The sequence below is a fragment of the Nerophis ophidion genome, linkage group LG22 (assembly GCF_033978795.1).
Source record: "Nerophis ophidion isolate RoL-2023_Sa linkage group LG22, RoL_Noph_v1.0, whole genome shotgun sequence".
In the NCBI taxonomy this organism is placed as follows: domain Eukaryota; kingdom Metazoa; phylum Chordata; class Actinopteri; order Syngnathiformes; family Syngnathidae; genus Nerophis; species Nerophis ophidion.
Window position 1 is genome coordinate 7,881,041 of NC_084632.1, and position 19,746 is coordinate 7,900,786.

The 19,746-nt window shown below is 41.1% G+C and overlaps 1 protein-coding gene across 4 annotated transcripts in view; it reads left to right on the top strand.

The window, feature by feature from the left end:
- sin3b (SIN3 transcription regulator family member B) overlaps nt 1-19,746 on the top strand; it is a 67,335-nt gene that overhangs the window by 16,610 nt on the left and 30,979 nt on the right. For all 4 annotated transcript variants that reach the window (XM_061883173.1, XM_061883174.1, XM_061883175.1 and 1 more), the window contains 9 exons: nt 7,338-7,712; nt 7,794-7,949; nt 8,079-8,207; nt 8,295-8,384; nt 8,467-8,585; nt 16,342-16,555; nt 16,633-16,749; nt 16,900-17,138; nt 19,457-19,640. In XM_061883173.1, the coding sequence (XP_061739157.1) occupies nt 7,338-7,712; nt 7,794-7,949; nt 8,079-8,207; nt 8,295-8,384; nt 8,467-8,585; nt 16,342-16,555; nt 16,633-16,749; nt 16,900-17,138; nt 19,457-19,640 (1,623 nt within the window). The remainder of the gene's footprint in view (nt 1-7,337; nt 7,713-7,793; nt 7,950-8,078; nt 8,208-8,294; nt 8,385-8,466; nt 8,586-16,341; nt 16,556-16,632; nt 16,750-16,899; nt 17,139-19,456; nt 19,641-19,746) is intronic.

Consider the following 19,746-nt stretch of genomic DNA (forward strand, 5'->3'; position numbering starts at 1 on the left):
TCTGTCGCCTTGGAAACGCTGGAAACGAAAGTATTGATTTGCAGAATGCAAACTTTCTTACCTCCGCCAAGGAGGATACGTTTTCATCTGGGTCTGTTTGTCTGTTTTTTAGCAACATAACTCACATAGTTGGGGATAGATTTTGATGACATTTCTCAGCAAATGTCCAAAAAAACAATTCTTCTCGTCGACTACGAACACACCTCACTTCTTGCTTACGACGTCCCACGCCCTCACCTTGGTGCGCCACTGAAGATTCTGGGAGATGCATTTTGTTTTCAGACCTAGCCAGAAAAAACTACCAACCAAGTTTTTTTTTTAATACCGACAGGCATAACGTTATCCTTGTGAAGACTTTGAAACCAAAACACCACAGTATCTACAAAACCGTTGCACCCCTGGTATTCACCTTTTAAAAATTATTTACTGCAAATGAGTATCAGCTCCAAATGTCGATTATCGGCCTCCTTGACTACTACTATATTTTTCAGACCATAAGGTGCACTTAAAATCCTTTCATTTTGTGCGCCTTATAAACCGGTGGTGCGCCTAATGTACGGAATAGTTATTGTTGTGCTTACCGACATCGAATCAATTTTATTTGGTACATGGTGAAATAAGGGTGACCAGTAGATCGTGGTCACACATAAGAGATACGTGTAGACTGCAATATGATGCCAGTAAACAACACCAAAACTTTCAATGTTCCATTTAAAATAAAGAACATTACATACGGTGCGCAAAATTTTTTCTAAATGTTTTAGTACGACTTTGAAGTCGCACCGCTTGATGGATTGTCGGCCCGTTACGGCTACCGTAGTCAGACATACAAGTATTACTATGGTGTGTGTATTACTATGGTGCAAAATGGCTCCCATTAGCAGACATATTATCTGGTGTTTTGTTTCACAATGTTATGCAAAACCAACTTTTCTTACCTTCTGATACCTGCTGATGTGTATTTAAAGGGGAACATTATCACAATTTCAAAAGGGTTAAAAACAATAAAAATCAGTTCCCAGTGGCTTGTTGTATTTTTTTGAAGTTTTTTTTTTTTATTTTACCGGTCTCGGAATATCCCTAAATAAAGCTTTAAAGTGCCTTATTTTCGCTGTCTGCGAAGACATTGGCCATTTCCCTGTGACGTCACACAGTGCTGCCAATGTAAACAAACAATGGGAATAGCACAGCAAGATATAGTGTCAGTAGCTCGGATTCAAACTCGGATTTCAGCGACTTAAGCGATTCAACAGATTACGCATGTATTTAAACAGATGGTTGGAGTATGAAAATATTGAAGAAGAAACTGAAGCTATTGAGCGAATAGCTATTGACGCTATTCATAGCCATAGCATGCCCGAATAGCTGCGTTAGCATCGCCGGTAAAATGTGCGGACCAAACGATCAGAACTTTCGCATCTTTTGACACTGGAGCAACTTAAATCCGTCGATTGGTAAGTGTTTTTTTCGCATTAAATGTGGGTGAAGGAAACGTAATATAGTTGCAAATGCATCTACAGGTTATCCATACATCTCTGTGCCATGTCTGCTTTAGCACCGCCGGTAAATAGCATGTTAGCATCGATTAGCTGGCAGTCAACATCAACAAAACTCACCTTTGTGATTTCGTTGACTATCGTTGCAAATGCATCTGCAGGTTATCCATACATCTCTGTGGTATGTCTGCTTTAGCATCGCCGGTAAAATGTGGAGAAACTCCAGCACATTCAATGGGGGTCTGGCGGCAGATTTCTTGCCAGTGGTGCAACTTGAATCCCTCCCGGTTAGTGTTGTTACACCCTCCGACAACACACCGTCGAGGCATGATGTCTCCAAGGTTCCAAAAAATAGTCAAAAAACCGGAAAATAACAGAGCTGAGACCCGGTGTTTGTAATGTGTTGAAAATGAAAAGGGTGGGTGTGTTACCTCGGCGACGTCACATTCTGACGTCATCGCTTCCAGCGCGATAAACAGAAAGGCGTTTAATTCGCCAAAATTCACCCATTTAGAGTTCGGAAATCGGTTAAAAAAATAGATGGTCTTTTTGCACCATCAAGGTATATATTGACGCTTACATAGGTCTGGTGATAATGTTCCCCTTTAAGATCTGCATAAGCCATGAAAATTTGCGCATGTCCGCCACTGTAGGCAGTGACGATAACGTAGTCAATAAGCTTCTTCTTTTTCACTATCTTCTTGTTATGAGACTCGGCCGTTGCCATTTCTCATATAAAGTAGTATAAAGTTCTAACATTTATCTCTCTATGGAAGTGCTAAAAACTACCTGTGTAGTGGGTTTACATAATTTACCCTTTAGTTACTAGAGAGTTCCGGTAGGACGTTTTTTCACGGGACACATTTCCGGCGTTGTTGCAATATGACTCAAGTAAACAAAACCAAAATGTTCCATGTTCCATTGAAAATATAGAACATTACACACGGCGCTCAAAATTCTCTCAAAATGTTTTAGTAGGACTTTGGTAAGCTACGAAGCCGCACCGCTTGAGGGATTGTACTGTGCTTCAACATAGGGGTATTATTATGGTGTGTGTTTAAGGTAAGCAATTATCTGGCTTTTTATTTTGCAATATTATGCAAAGGCAACTTCTCTTACTTCCTGGTACCTGGTGATCAGTATGTGGGATCTGCATATGTCCTGAAAAATTTTACCCGTCCACCTTTGTAGTACGTGCCGACACGTAGTCGATAAGCTTCTTTTTTTTTCTCTATCTTCTTATGTGACATTCATCCTCCACTGTTGCCATTTCTAGTATAAAGTAGTGTAAAGTTCTCACTTATATCTGTCAGTAAACTCGCCATGAAAGCACTAAAAGGGAGTAGTGCGTTTACATTACTCACCCAAGGAACTTTAGTTATTAGAGTTCCGGTGGGAGGGCTTTTCACGGGACACATTTCGGGTGTTGTTGTTGCACTAGTGAGCCACAATGAGGAGATACTGCTCCGTTATTTATTGAAGTAAAATGTGAATGTCATTAAAACAGTTTGCGCCATCTTTTGACATTTCTCCCACTCCCGTCCTTGCACGCTACACCGCTACAACAAAGATGACGGGGAGAAGACGCTGTCCAAGTGGAGGCACATAAACAAGACCGCCCACAAAACGGTGCATCCTGAAGAAACTGTCAGAAAGCGACTTGAAGATGATGTGTAAAACATCATCTATGCAACATTTTGAGCAAAGAACCACCATTACATGTTATGTAGACCACAAGATAGTGTTTTACATTTAGAAAAAAATCATAATATGACCCCTTTAATGCGCCTCATAATCCGGTGCGAACTTTGTAAAAAAAAATACAACAACACCTGATTAGACCCCCTCATTGGCGTGTGCCTTATAATTCGGCACTGAAAAAAAACACATCGGTCGAAGACATGAACGTTCCTGCAGCCCGGAGGTCCTCCGGCGACCACCTTGGTGGCCACAATAGTGGAAAGATGCCATCCCGTGACGTTTTGTCTTGACTTTTGGAATAATGACAAATGAATTACAATCATTGCTAAAGGCAACCCCTCCTATTAGACACCCGCTGCTCTTTGCAGTTGAGTAAACAATACTCCCGCCAACAACAGGAGGAAGCTTCCTTTGGTATTGTTCATTCTTCTACTGATTTGGTTGTAATTCACATCAGATTTGTTCTTTCCAAAGGTAAATAATTCAAATGCGCTTTGTGGAAGCAGTGCAAACACACGCCGACACACACACACACACACACACACACACACACACACACACACGCAGACATGAACACGCGTTGATTTGTCCATTTGTTTGAGCAAATATTTGCTTTTACACTCGCCAGAAAGTTCTGCAGCTACTCGTCATATAGCATTTTTCTCTCTCTCTTTCTCTCTATCTCCCTGGCAGTTCTTTGTGGTCTCTATCAACTCGTAAAGGACTTCCGCGGTACCTTGGCGGCTTAATGTTCACCAGCTAGATTGGCTTTTGGTGCTGCAAAGTGGCTTTTTTGGCGATAATGGCGCCAAAACAAAACCGCATGGCTCAAATGTTAATACTCAAAAACCGATGAGTGCAGATTTGCAGCCTTAGTTCCGGTACACGGCTTGTTTGAGTCCTTCTAATGATTACACAGTGGGTCTAGGTCAGCGTTTGCCTTATCTCCCATATTAAGCGTGAGTGAAGAATGCACTACCAACCTCATAAGTTCCAAAGAGATAGAGGTGATACAGTATTATCTGCTCACAGTTGCTACCTGGTGGTTAATTAAGCACACTACAGCTAGTCCTGATGGTCCCACTCCTAAATGCTTTAGTCACACCATCACGTACGATCAATAAAAATGCGTTTTTATAATTTAAAAAAAAAAATTTGCAGAAAGAAAGAAGTTTTGAAGCAATGTTGGTTAAATGAACTACGGCACACGTTCTCTGGATGCTACGTAACGCAGGAAGTGATCATTGATCAGTGGGTGTGGCACACTAATAGCCAATCAGGTAATCGTATCAACTATCAAGTTTAATTGCGCCGTCTTGTCTTGCGGTTGATTCTTTGCATGGAGTGAGAAGAGAAAGGCAAAATGAAAAATATGTGAGAGGGAAAAAAAAGTCATTTTGACAGTAAAGCAGTTTTGGGGATTTTTTCCCGGTAATACCACACCACATTAGCCACACTCACCCTTTAGAGCACAGCCGTGAATCTGCAGAAAATAGTTTTTGTCAGGTTTCTCTTTTACATTTTACATTTCCTAATTTTTGCACTTTCACTTTAAGAGCTTATTGTCAAGTGTCCAATCTCATTTTACAATTTTGTTTACATTGAGTGTTTTCCATGCTTGTGTTGACATTTCCTTTCCTTTCTGCCTTGTTTTCTGAGGTGATTTATAATCAGAGAAAGGTTACATTTGAAATAAAAATAATTTAATATTTTTTCCCCTGGCCCCTATTTTAGATAAGTGATAAAAATATCAATAATTATGTTTATTGACCGATACAAAACACTTGTATCGTGATACAGTTTTCAGCCATATTGCCCAGCCCTATAAGATCGTCAATAATGGCTAACTAATTTGAATATTAAAAGGACTAAAATGGTACTTTGTCAAAGATTGCTTCAACATTCAATGCACCGCTAAGCCTCTTATTAGTCATCTAGTGTGGGCCGACCTGGCTCAGATGGTAGAGCCGTCGTCCAAAAACTGGTAGGGCTGGGCGATATGGCCTCTTTTAATATCTCAATATTTTTAGGCCATATCGCGATATAAGATATATATTACGATATTTTGCCTTGGCCTTGAATGAACACTTGATGCTAGGGATGTAACGGTACACAAAAATTTTGGTTCGGTACCTACCTCGGTTTAGAGGTCACGGTTCGGTTCATTTTCAGTACAGTAAGAAATCAACAAAATATAAATGTTTTGGTTACTTATTTACCAAATTTGTAAACAAGGGCTTTATCCTTTTAACATTGGGAACACTATAATAATTCTGCCCACGTTGATCCACATTAAACTGCCTCAAGTTGTTGCTTTGATTAAATAAAATGAAAAAAACTTTCTTCTACATAAAAACGGTTAACATTAAACAGTTTCCATTGAAACTGTTTAATGTCAACTCATCATGCTTAATTTATTACAGCATTTGGGAAGCCTGTAGTTGACTTTTATTATGTAAATGTTGTATTTTTATAAACATGTGATAGCAGGGACCCTGCTATTCAAAACTAGGCTGCTACATTACTAATGATTCATTTAACTATAGCTGAAAAATAGTACAATTGCAATAGGAGAGACTATTCATCCCTAAACACAATGGAGTTCAATGAAATAACAGACAGACAGGGCTTTGCTGCCCCTAAAACACGCACACGCACGCACGCACACACACACACAGAAAAATGAGCTAACGTTACGCTAAAAGCTAATTAGCCTTCATCTCAAGCCTATACTGTGAGCGAGCTGAGCTGCAGTTTAAGTTTCTAGAAGGTCAACGGGCTCATAGTGATGCTTGTAATAGTTGTGACTGGGAAGTGTTTAGTATAATTTGGGTAGAGTCCGCTCCTCCCCTGTTAGACGAATATCTGCTCGACGCTAAAGCATTGACTACATCGTTCTGAAGTCTGAATACGCACTGCATATTGGCTGTTACATCGCTCTGAATACGCACTGCTGATTGGCTTTGTATGTAACCAAGCAGATGGTTGTGTGGGCGGGACAATGAGGCAGAGACAAAGGCAGAAAGCAGAGCAGCTTGTGAAGACTTCTGCTTCCGAACTTGTCCGGTACGCCCGCGTGCCAACGGAAACCCCCGTACCGAAACGGTTCGATACAAATACACGTAGCGTTACACCCCTACTTGATGCATATAATCACAGCAGTGTGATGATTCTATGTGTCTACATTAAAACATTCTTCTTCATACTGCATTAATACATGCTCATTTTAAACTTTCATGCAGAGAGGGAAATCACAACTAAGTCAATTGACCAAAAGTATATATATTAAAGTTATTAAGCAATGGCGCAAACATTCATGTCATTTCCAAAACAGAAAGTGCAAGATTGTCAGAGACATTTTAAGTGTCAAATAAAAATGAGCTGCATAATAGGAAATCAAATGGTATTCGTCCTTCCATATGTGGTATGTTACTACGGTTATGAAATTCTCTTCATTCTCTAGCGAGTGACTTTTCAAATGATGCTACATATTAGCAGTAATGCTAGTTTTTATAGCAACGCTTTTTCCCCCCACACTTGAAAAATTACGGTTGTCTGTTTGACATATTCCCACTTGAAGCCGAACCACCGCTAGACAATGGACCCCCTGCTGTTTTTATTGGGAATTAAGTCTTCCTTCATTTGTTACCAGATCCGCACCTTCTTTCTCGTACGGCTACGTTAGCATCACTGCTAACGTTACCCAGTCTGCTACCTCTCTGCTGGGCGAGGGCGTATACGTATGTGACGGGTGTAAGAAGGTGCGCCTGCTTGTCTGTGAGAAGGAGAGACAAGAAAGAGTGAGAAGAGCCTGTAGTGTAAGCAGCTAAAAGCTACTGCGTGAGAACGTATACTCGAATAATACGATATAGTCATTTTCTATATCACACAGAGAATATTTCGTGTATATCGGTATATCGCCTAGCCGTAGTTCATGGTACAAATCCAGTTTCCACCATCCTAGTCACTTCAGTTGTGCCCTTGTGCGAGACACTTCCAGTGCCACTTGTGCTGTTGTATAATGTGAATGCACAAAACGACAGCCCCGGTGGAAACAAATGCAGCTTACCACCACCAATGAATGAGTGCCTAAATAATGGTTATCTATGCATATGAATCTAATCAATCCTTCTTCTTTAGGTGTCACCCGGGCAACAGGGAAAAAGCGTCACCCCCCCCTCCGCGGTGACATCGACCTCGGGTAGTGCGTCCGCCACCAACTCCGAAGCTGGACCCGCCCAAACAAGCGACGTCAAGGCGGCCTCCTCAGAGTCATTATCGTCCTCAGCCTCTTCTTCGGTCGGACCGCCGGAAAATCCCAGCAGACTGTCCCTTCCCTTGGCAAGCAGAGAGAGTCAGAATCCGGCCGCCACCTCATCCGTGTCCCCGCCCGCCTCAGAGACCAGCCCGGTGGAGTTTGACAGTGCCATCAGCTATGTGAACAAGATCAAAAACCGCTTCCTGGACCACCCAGAGATCTACAGAGCCTTCCTGGAAATTCTTCATACATATCAGGTATTGCTCCGCTAAAGAGCTGTCATTTAAGATGCCATTTATGGTCAGGCCTTGGCCGTGACTCATGTTCCCGCCTCTCAGAAGGAGCAGCTGGAGGTGAAGGAGAGCCGAGGTAGTCGAGGTACCAGCGGGATGACTGAAGATGAGGTCTTTTCAAAAGTTGCCAGTCTTTTCAAGGGACAAGAGGACCTGCTGGCCGAGTTTGGCCAATTCTTACCCGACGCAAAGAGATCGCTGGTCAGTAAAACTATAACGACTTTAGCGTAGAATCCCGACTCTCTGCTGTAAAATGTCACTCTGATAACGTTCAAAACGGGTTGCAATTGTTTGAATTTTTCCACGTTAATTGAAATGCGTTATCAATAGTTCACCGGGAACTCGCTGACGGGGGCGAAAGACCAGCTGAAAAGACCAGACGACGACGACGTGATTAGCAAGCAGAACAAGAAGAGGCCCAGACCCATACTACTGCCCCACATGTCCCCACTTCTCAAGGTACTGCAGGATCTTTAGTGATGCATCAATATACTGCACGGGTGTACTTCACACTAAGTCAACATGTTTGCTGTCTTCTCCCTGAAGAAAAAGATGAAGTATTCCTGTACCAAAGATCAGTCGATCGCGTCAGTCGGCAAACACGGAGTCTTACGAGAATTCTCCTTCTTTGACAAGGTGAGCAGTCTTGGAACTTCCAGGGATGATATTGCACTTGTTTTTTTTTTGTGTTTAAGTGGGGATGTGATTTGTCATTCAGGTTCGCCGCCTGTTTAAAAGCCAGGAAGTGTACGAGAACTTCCTGCGCTGCATTGCCTTGTTCAACCAGGAGGTGGTGTCGGGAGCTGAGCTGCTCCAGCTGGTCACGCCTTTCCTGGGGTAAGTCGCGATTGGCAAATTATTGTTGTTATTTTTATGTGTTGCTCGTTGACATACTCCCCTAGAAAACAGAATTTAGCTGGCATCCACTCTGATTTTTATTGTCTGTGGGCGTCACGGTAAATGTATTTTCATTGACATTTTTCAGTCCGGTACGCATTCCCCAGGCGATACACATTTGAAGGGGAACTTGACTTTTTTTTTTTTTTTTCTTGCCTATCATTCACAATCCTTATGAGAGACAAGAACACATCTTTCCTATTTTTAATGCATTCAAGCTCGTAAATAATCACAAGCAAAAGTCAGCTAACGATAGAGCCCATGGGATACACTATATTGCACTCTTAAAAATGTCCTTCAATGTTTTATATTCATGCTGTAAGTACATATGTAATGTAGTAACAGGCACATTAACATGTAATATTTACATATTTTGCTCATTTTAAGCATAGATGCATTACAGCGTTCGCTTTTCCTTCAACAACACTATTACTCAAGCAGACCTCTTGAGAGGCAACAAAGACTACTTTGGGACAAACAAATAATTGAGTACTTTATATTTTTGATCCCAATTTTATGAAGGATAAGCTGCAAGTAATAAAAGCTGTGTGATAAACAGATGCAGCTTTAGTGAAACTCTAAGCACCATGCAGAAGTATTCTGAAGTGCTATACAAGAAATACAGTGAACATTACTTTACAGTCACTTACTTTACAATGTCTGCTCTCATTGAGATGCCGACTGATGGGATGTTTGTATCTTCCCATTTCAATCTATCAATCAATGTTTACTTATATAGCCCTAAATCACGAGTGTCTCAAAGGGCTGCACAAGCCACAACGACATCCTCGGCTCAGATCCCACATCAGGGCAAGGAAAAACTCAACCCAATGGGACAATGAGAAACCCACCCCACCGCCCGGGCGACTGCTGCAATGGTCGTTGAGTGGATCTAGCATAATATTGTGAGATTCTAGTCCATAGAGGATCTAATATTTAGATGAACTAATCATAATCCTCATGCGGTTTAAAAAGAAAGAAGAAGAGCAAGCTGTCTTTCTGTGTTTTTCTCACCATCTCTGGGTCCATGTTTAATGTCAGGGTTGACAAACTTCTCGGTTTATTTCCACAAGCTTCTACTATCCAGGTGAGAGCCACAATTTATAATCTAGTATTAAGTTTCACCCGCTCAGAGGCGATGCAGCAGCTCAACGGCTCTATACGTCAATATAGCAGCACAAGCTACAGTAGTTAGCGCTCTGTGATCACAGCATCGCTAAAAATAGTTTGGTTTGCGTTAAATGGCAAACGGATCAGACTTGTGTAGTGTTTTTCTACCTTCAAGGTACTAGAAGTGCTTTGACATTATTTCCACATTCACCCATTCATACATACATTCAGACAGTATGCAAGGCCCTAACCACCACCCATCAGGAGCAAGGGTGAAGTGTATTGCTCAAGGACACATGGATGTGACTAGGATGGCGGGAGCTGGGGATCGAACCAGCAACCCTCAAGTTGCTGACACGGCCGCTTAGAACAATATCGTCATTTTTGACTTGGTTAATATTCAGGTCAGTAGATATAAATGGAGTATTATTGCTGGGTTTCGGATGTCTTTTCTCTAGAGCAGTGGTTCTCAACCTTTTTTCAGTGATGTACCCCCTGTGAACATTATTTTAATTCAAGTACCCCTTAATCAGAGCCAAGCATTTTTAGTTGAAAAAAAAGAGATAAAGAAGTAAAATACAGCACTATGTCATCAGTTTCCATCCATCCATCCATCCTTATTCCCTATTGGGGTCGCGGGGGGGGGGGGGCGCTGTTGCCTATCTCCACTACAATCCAGGCGGCATAGCTCGGTTGGTAGAGTGGCCGTGCCAGCAACTTGAGGGTTGCAGGTTCGATTCCCGCTTGTGCCATTCTAGTTACTGCCGTTGTGTCCTTGGGCAAGACACTTTACCCACCTGCTCCCAGTGCCACCCACACTGGTTTAAATGTAACTTAGATATTGGGTGTCACTATGTAAAGCGCTTTGAGTCACTTGAGAAAAGCGCTATATAAATATAATTCACAATCGGGCGGACGCGGCTTTCTGATTTATTCAATTTTATAACAGTGTAAAATATTGCTCATTTGTAGTGGTCTTTCTTGAACTATTTGGAAAAAAAGATATAAAAATAACTAAAAAAACTTGTTGAAAAATAAACAAGTAATTCAATTATAAATAAAGATTTCTACACATAGAAGTAATCATCAACTTAAAGTGCCCTTTTTTGGGATTGTTATAGAGATCCATTTGGATTCATGAACTTAATTCTAAACATTTCTTCACTAAAATGAAATCTTTAACACCAATATTAATGGAACATGTCCACAAAAAAACTAGCTGTCAACACTGAATATTGCATTGTTGCATTTCTTTTCACAGTTTATGAACTTACATTCATATTTTGTTGAAGTATTATTCAATAAATATATTCATAAAGGATTTTTAAATTGTGGCTATTTTTAGAATATTTAAAAAAAATCTCACGTACCCCTTGGCATACCTTCAAGTAAACCCAGGGGTACGCATATCCCCATTTGAGAACCACTCTAGAGGGCTTGATGGGCAGAATAGTGCACTTCCATTGAAACCCAAACTTTATTTACAATTTAAAATGCATTATAAAAGATAAACATATTTGTTATTCTCTTACATAAGGATTGTGAAAGATATACAAAATTCCAAAAGCAAGTGATGTTCCCTTTTTTAAAGTGGGGACAGGAAGTGTGCTTTCTATCAGGAGCTGCTGTCTCCTCCGTAAACAAAGCAGTTCCTCCCACAACTCAAATTTAGCTGGAGTCCTGGCTAGCAATATTGCCAAGGGGAAGCCAGAACCTGGTGACTTTTGGGAACACTTCGCCCTCTGGCATTTACTGTACGCAAACTGACAAGACAGACAATGAGTTATTATATGCTTTGCCACCTATAAAACACAACTTATATAGCTCATATTACAGTACATTGATTTACCCATCTAAAAGCACAAAATGTATCCAGGTGGCAATGCATCCTCCAATTTACCTCAACACATTTGTATTTCATATGTGAAAATTGTATTTAGTGATGTATGCAATATTTGGACCAAACCACCATGACATGTTATGTGGATCACAAGAAGAGTTTTCAATGTAGACGCAATCATATTATGACCCGTTTAAGCACTCATGTAGTCACAATGCATAATGATTATATATTATGTTAGATCCACTGTGGACTGGACCCTCACTATTATGTTAGATCCACTATGGACTGGACTCTCACACTATTATGTTAGATCCACTATGGACTGGACTCTCACACTATTATGTTAGATCCACTATGGACTGGACTCTCACACTATTATGTTAGATCCACTGGACTCTCACACTATTATGTTAGATCCACTATGGACTGGACTCTCACACTATTATGTTAGATCCACTATGGACTGGACTCTCACACTATTATGTTAGATCCACTATGGACTGGACTCTCGCTATTTTGTTAGATCCACTACGAACTGGACTCTCACACTATTATGTTAGATCCACTATGGACTGGACTCTCACACTATTATGTTAGATCCACTATGGACTGGACTCTCACACTATTATGTTAGATCCACTATGGACTGGACTCTCACACTATTATGTTAGATCCACTATGGACTGGACTCTCACACTATTATGTTAGATCCACTATGGACTGGACTCTCACCCTATTATGTTAGATCCACTATGGACTGGACTCTCACACTATTATGTTAGCTCCACTATGGACTGGACTCTCACCCTATTATGTTAGATCCACTATGGACTGGACTCTCACACTATTATGTTAGATCCACTATGGACTGGACTCTCACACTATTATGCTAGATCCACTATGGACTGGGCTATTATGCTCGATCCACTATGGACTGGACTGTCACTAGTATGTTAGATCCACTATGGACTAGACTCTCACAATATGATGTTATATCCACTATGGACTGGACTTTCACAATATTATGGTAGATCCACTCGAAGTCCATTGCACCGGTTGCCCAGAGATGGTGAGAAAAACACAGAAAGACAGTTTGCTCTTTTTCTTTCTTTTTAAACCGCATGAGGATTATGATTAATTCATCTAAATATTAGATCCACTATGGACTAGACTCTCACAATATTATGCTAGATCCACTCGACGTCCATTCCAGCGGTTGCCCGGGCGGGGCGGTCCCCTCCAAGGTTTCTCATCGTCATCTCATTGGGTTGAGTTTTTTCTTCCCCTGATGTGGGATCTGAGCCCAGGATGTTGTTGTGGCTTATGCAGCCATTTGAGACACTGGTGATTTAGGGCTATATAAGTAAACATTGATTGATTGATTGATAATGCAAGTGAACCTTGCAAATGCAATTACTATTTTTGCCTTAGTTATTTTACAATTGTAATTGGAAGGCCAATAATTTTGGATTATCCTAAGTAAACAAACAAACAAAAATAAAATCGACTCAATTTTTGTAAGCAAAAATTAAACTTTGAAATCTTAAGTGCAGTTTTTATCCCCAGTTTTAAAAACTGAGCTGGGTATTTTTTCTTGTCATACCTGCTCTTGTTAATAAACTTAGCTTGCTCATTTGGTTTATACCCACAACAGGATTTTGCTTAGCAATCATCTTTTTTTTTCTTATTTTTGTTACTTTGCAGTGTTTTCCACATGTTAAACCAACAATACAGTTTGTTAAAATGTAAATTGCAATTTCACAAGATGAAGGGCGGCTCTAATGCCGCTAGCTTAATGCTAACCTACAATGGGCCATATCATTGACAGGCTAACGAAACTTAGCAGCGCAGACTTGTTCAAACCTATCAAATGAGATTTTAACAGAACAAAATGAACATGAAACAGCAAATGTATTTCTTCTTTCGACACTAATTGTTATTACTCTGGTACTTTTGTCTTTTTCGGTATATTGTACAATAATTTGTATATTGTACAGTATTGCCTATTTTATTGGATAGTAGTCTGTTTATTTAAATTCTCATTTTTTATCTTTATTACTTCTTGTGTAATTTATTTTTTATCCCATCATTTTTTCCACTACCCCACCTTAAATTGGAGTCCTTAATCTCGATATATATGCACATTTAATGACAAAGTCCATTCTATTTTCATCCATCCATCCATTTTCTAGCGCTTATTCCCTTTCGGGGTCGCGGGGGGCGCTGGCGCCTATCTCAGCTACAATCGGGCGGAAGGCAGTGTACACCCTGGACAAGGCGCCACCTCATTCTATTTTATTCTATTCTATTTTTAGAGGCATATATTCACCAAACTGACCGCTAACTTTGTACTGCTCCTGCAGCACAACCCCCCACTGTGCGCGCAAACTACAGAAGCCTGTTGCTCCAACCTCAAGCTCTTATTCTTAAAACAAAATCACATTTCCTGATTGAGTAAAAAAAAGCGTTATAAAAAGAAACTAAATAAAACATTTGTATTTATTGTTTTTTTTAGATCTGACCTGTCCAGCCACTCAGACAAATCATTGTGTTGATGTAGACCAGTGTTTTTCAACCGCTGTGCTGTGACACTAGTGTGCCGTGAGATGTTGTCTGGTGTGCCGTGGGACATTATGTAATTTCACCTAATTGGGTTAAAAATATTTTATGCAAACCAGTCATTTTAATCCGCAAATAATGTGCCGTTGTTTAGTGTCTGTACTGTCTGGAGCTTTGCATATCAGTAGGTGGCAGCTGGTAGCTAATTGCTTTGTCGATGTCGGGAACACGGTTTGTTGCGATCACATTATGCGGGAGGCAGCCTGCAGGTAAACAAGTGTCTAATGCTTAAACCAAGAATAAACAAAAGTTGAGTGCCGCTGAGAAAAGGCATTGAAGCTTAGGGGTGGCTATGCAAAACGAAACTAAAACTGAACTGGCTGCAAAGTAAACAAAAACAAAATGCTGGATGGAAGCAAAGACTTACTGTGGAGCAGACGGCGTCCACAAAGTACATCCGTACGTGACAATCAACACCAAAATAGGTGCGCAATACAAGAAGTAAAACACTACACAAAGGGAAACACCAAAAAACTCAAAATAAGTGTGATGTGACAGGTGGTGATAGTACGCCTACTTTGAGACAAGGGCTATAGTGATGCATGCTTGGTTATGCTTTAAAGCAGGGGTGCCCATTACGTCGATCGCGATCGACTGGTCGATCTCGGAGGGTGTGTCAGTCGATCTCAAGCCAGGCATTAAAAAATATACATAAAAATGAGCAATCATCAATCATACCAAGACTTCACTTTCGTCAGTTGTTTGACATTCTCGGCACCCGAGGATCTTGTGAGATGACGCTGGCTGCTGCGAGCTCATATTTAAGAAAAAAATCACTAACAGGGCGGACGCAGAGAAACACATTTTATTTCTAGAGACTCCGTACCTACTGTCAAAACTCTAAAGACCGACTGCACAGTTCCTGTCTTCACCATAAAAGACCTGTTTCCTCCTGCCTGTGCTAACAAAATAAGAGTCTCAGAAAGCTAGTGTGCACAAGCTAGCAAGCTACGGCGTTTGATAACAATGTATTTCTCCCCCGCCCTCAGCGACCGCTTTCTCACTTGCTTGCCCACCCGCACACTCACTGACGTCACTCACCTGCTGCCAGACATTAAAGGGCCACACACATATGCTACTCTCATAACAAAGTGTTTAAAAAGGAGTATGCAAGTTGGACAAATGAGATGCCAAATCCAACCACTTTCATGTGGTATTGCACAGAAAGGAGGACTTTTTTTCTCCTCCATTTGAAAATGCGGACGTTATCAGCACCACTGTCTAATTTCAATCAATGCAAGTCATCAGAATCAAATACACCAACTTATATTCTTGTCTTCATGAAAGAAAGGAATCTATGTGTGTTAAACATGCTTGTATTATCATTAAACAGCATTAACTTGTTAACAAAAATGTCTCTTTCATAAATAAATAAATATAAATTATAAATAGGAATGAGGTAGATCTCCTCGACTTGGTCAATTGAAAAGTAGCTCGCCTGCAGAAAAAGTGTGAGCGCCCCTGCTTTAAAGTCATATCCAACAATTGCGACAACGATTTTTTTACTGTCAATAACTGCTGCTGAGTTAAACATTTTTATGTTTTCTGATCGCGGTGTGCCTCAGAAAAGGTTGAAAAACACTAATGTAGACGATCATATCTGCTGTACACATTTACTTTAGAAAAGAGTAATGTTGGATTCTTACCTCTCTTGTTGCCTTATTTGTATTTGACTTCATCAAATGTTTGGCTAGAATTGTATTTAAGTAATATAGAAATTCATCCGAGCTGTTCATCAATTTTTAAGGAGGAATGTAGTTAAATTATAAAACTGGCACCCAACGTTATGAAAAAGGATTTTGAATTTAGAATAGTTTTAAGTGGAGAATTGTTTCTGAATCAAATTGTTACTCCCAAGAATCGAGTCATGTGAGGTTCACAGCTGGAGTTTCTTACATTTGTCAGTTCTTGTCAAATCTGCTGTGTCGAATTCCTCGATCGTATCGGTTACTGCTTACTGGCTTACAGTAGAAAGCAATGTATGACACTAATTTGTAGCACGCTTCACTGCCCGCTCAACTGAGAGAAATAGGAGAACATGCCCGCAAATAAAAAAAAAAAATCAAACATTCTCTTAAGGAGTAATGATTCTGTCACTCATGATTGAATGCAAATTCCTTCCAGGAAGTTTCCTGAAGTGTACACGCAGTTCAAGTCCTTTCTGGGAGACAAAGAGCTCTCTCATGCTGTGTCGGGGCTGTCGGATCGCTACATGGAAGGAGGCGGAGGCAGAGAGGTGGACTATGCCTCCTGCAAACGCTTGGGTTCCAGCTACAGAGCGCTCCCAAAGACCTACCAGCAGCCCAAATGCAGCGGCCGCACCGCCTTGTGCAAGGAGGTGTGTCTACTTACCACTGGAACTAATTACTTCAAGAAGCAACTCTCTGTCAACTGTCAACTGTCACCAATCATTAGGTGTTAAATGACACATGGGTGTCGTTCCCGTCCTGGTCGGAGGACTCCACCTTTGTCAGCTCCAAGAAGACTCCCTATGAGGAGCAGCTCCACCGCTGTGAGGATGAGAGATTTGAGGTACCGATCACTGCGCTAAAGGCAAACAGTTTGTTGTCTAAAGCTGTCGTGTTTGTCTGTGAGCATGTAGTCCACTTGCAATAGATTCATGACCTGGATGAATGAGAGTGTGTTGTTTTAAGAGCTTGTCTATCACCGCCTGTCTCCTAGTTGGACGTGGTCTTGGAGACCAACCTCGCCACCATCCGAGTGCTGGAGAGCGTCCAGAAGAAGCTGTCGCGGCTTTCGCCCGAGGACCAGGACCGCTTCCGATTGGACGACTGCCTGGGCGGCACCTCCGAGGTCATCCAGCGCCGGGCCGTCTACCGGATCTATGGAGACAAGGCCCCTGAGATCATTGAGGGGCTGAAGAGGAGTCCTGCCACGGCGGTGCCTGTGGTCCTCAAGAGGTTGGAGCGCTTTAGTCGTCACTGCTTAAAGATGGCACCATCTCATTTGCATAATTGGCCATGACGCAAGTAGACACGAGACGGGGAAAAAGTAAGCAAAAAACATGAAGTTGGGAACGGCAAGTGAATTTTTTTATGTCACTGAGATGAATGGGGAATGGAATTGGAATGGCTTTTAATTGAAGGATGAGAACCGATTCATGTCTGTTTAGGATAGGATAGGACTTTATTGTCATTGCACAAGTACAACAAAACTTTGTTTTCAGCACAAACACGTTCAAGATGAGACAAACAAACAGTGTACAGGGTTGCAGAACAGGAACGTTGATGGGTCGCCACAAGGTGGGAAAAAGGTAAACGCTGTGGAAGGATGAGTAAAAAAAAGGGAGTGTTTTTTTTAATTTATTTTACACATGCAGATCCAGCGTTGACAGTTAAAAACTAAAAATAGTCAAAGGAAACAGCAGCATTTGTCATTTGTATTTACTTTTTTAAAATGTGTGTTTATATATATTTATATACACACAATACAGACCAAAAGTTTGGACACAGCTCATTTCAATCTTATTTCTTTATTTTCATGACTATTTACATTGTAGATTGTCACTGAAGGCATCAAAGCTGTAATACCTCTGAAATGAAAACCCTTTCAGCTTATGGAGAGAATACCAAAAGTGTGCAATGCAGTAATCAGAGCAAAAGGTGGCTATTTTGAAAAAACTAGAATATAAAACATATTTTCAGTTATTTTACCTGTTTTTATGAAGTACATAATTCCTCATGTGTTCATTCACAGTTCTGATGTGACAATCTACAATGTAAATAGTCATGAAAATAAAGAAAACATTGAATGAGAAGGTGAACCAAAATTTTTGTGCCTTTGCGATACACATACACGCAACAACATAACAAATAATTCAGAAAAGAGTAATTCCCATCAATACTGTAATATATGTGTAAATCTTACCTATTGTGATCCACATCTTATCTCATAGTTCCTACCATTCCTTCCTTGATGAAAAGAACTATAATAACAAGCCAGTTTTTTGAACGACTTGCGAAGGAACTGATCCTCTAAAGTAGCATCCAGTGCTCATTAAATAACGAGACGAGAAAAGGTTTGTTGCGAGTCGCTTCTTTGCAAAAGAGAACATAGAGGGGTCTGAATACTTAAAATAATAATAAATAAATGGGTTGTACTTGTATAGCGCTTTTCTACCTTCAAGGTACTCAAAGCGCTTTGACACTACTTCCACATTTACCCATTCACACACACATTCACACACTGATGGAGGGAGCTGCCATGCAAGGCGCCAACCAGTACCCATCAGGAGCAAGGGTGAAGTGTCTTGCTCAGGACACAACGGACGTGACGAGGTTGGTACTAGGTGGGAATTGAACCAGGGACGCTCGGGTTGCGCACGGCCACTCTTCCACTGCGCCACGCCGTCGTTAAATATCGTTAACTTGCCAACACTGATCTTATTTTCTACCAACGTTCCTTCTAAGGTACGCGCCTGCGCAATTGCACACTGCTCACGCGTCCTCTGCTCACGGCAAATCTAGGCCGCGCACAAAATCGATTAAAAAGATAAGCGCATAACAGTGTGCATGTCTGCCGTCGCTCACATGTGCGCCACTGAATGTTTAAGGAGTTTTGGCGTTTGCTCACACATATAAGTGAATTAGTGAATTATATTTATATAGCGCTTTTCTCTAGTGACTCAAAGCGCTTTACATAGTGAAACCCAATATCTAATTTACATTTAAACCAGTGTGGGTGGCACTGGGAGCAGGTGGGTAAAGTGTCTTGCCCAAGGACACAACGGCAGTGACTAGGATGGCACAAGCGGGAATCGAACCTGCAACCCTCAAGTTGCTGGCACGGCCACTCTACCAACCGAGCTATATAAAAAATTTGAGGGAAAATTGTTTGCTACCTTTTTTATTCTCTGGCTGAGCTGGTGCAAATGAAGAGTGTTAAGTATAGTTATCTACTGTTCGGAGTTGTATCCACCAGCTACAGCAGCAGACCTCAACAGTCTCATTATGTTATACTGTATTATAATTATTAGTAATGATGATTATAATGTATATAATGTACAATGTGTCTGTGAGCTTGGGCATACAGAATGTGCTTAATGTAATTGTACAGGAAACAGTGGCCTTAACAACACCCACAATATATTGTTAAATTACTAACTTTTCAATTGTCACACTCCAAACACCTATTTGAGTCTACATAGACGCTGAAACTGTGAGGGACTCTCCTCCGCTGCAGTTAAATTTTGAAAATGAACGTTGTTGTTACCACGCAGGTTGAAGGCCAAGGAAGAGGAATGGAGAGAGGCCCAGCAGGGATTTAACAAGATCTGGAGGGAGCAGTATGAGAAGGCCTACCTCAAGTCCCTGGACCACCAAGGAGTCAACTTCAAACAGAACGACATGAAGGCCCTGCGCTCCAAAAGCCTCCTCAACGAGATCGAGAGTGTCTACGATGAGGTACACACTGCTCACCTTTCTTGCGATTGTTGCTGCCTCAAATGCCTGAATTTGTGGCAGCAAAAGTTGCCAATTTTTTGGCAACATTTAAAGTGGAACATTACCA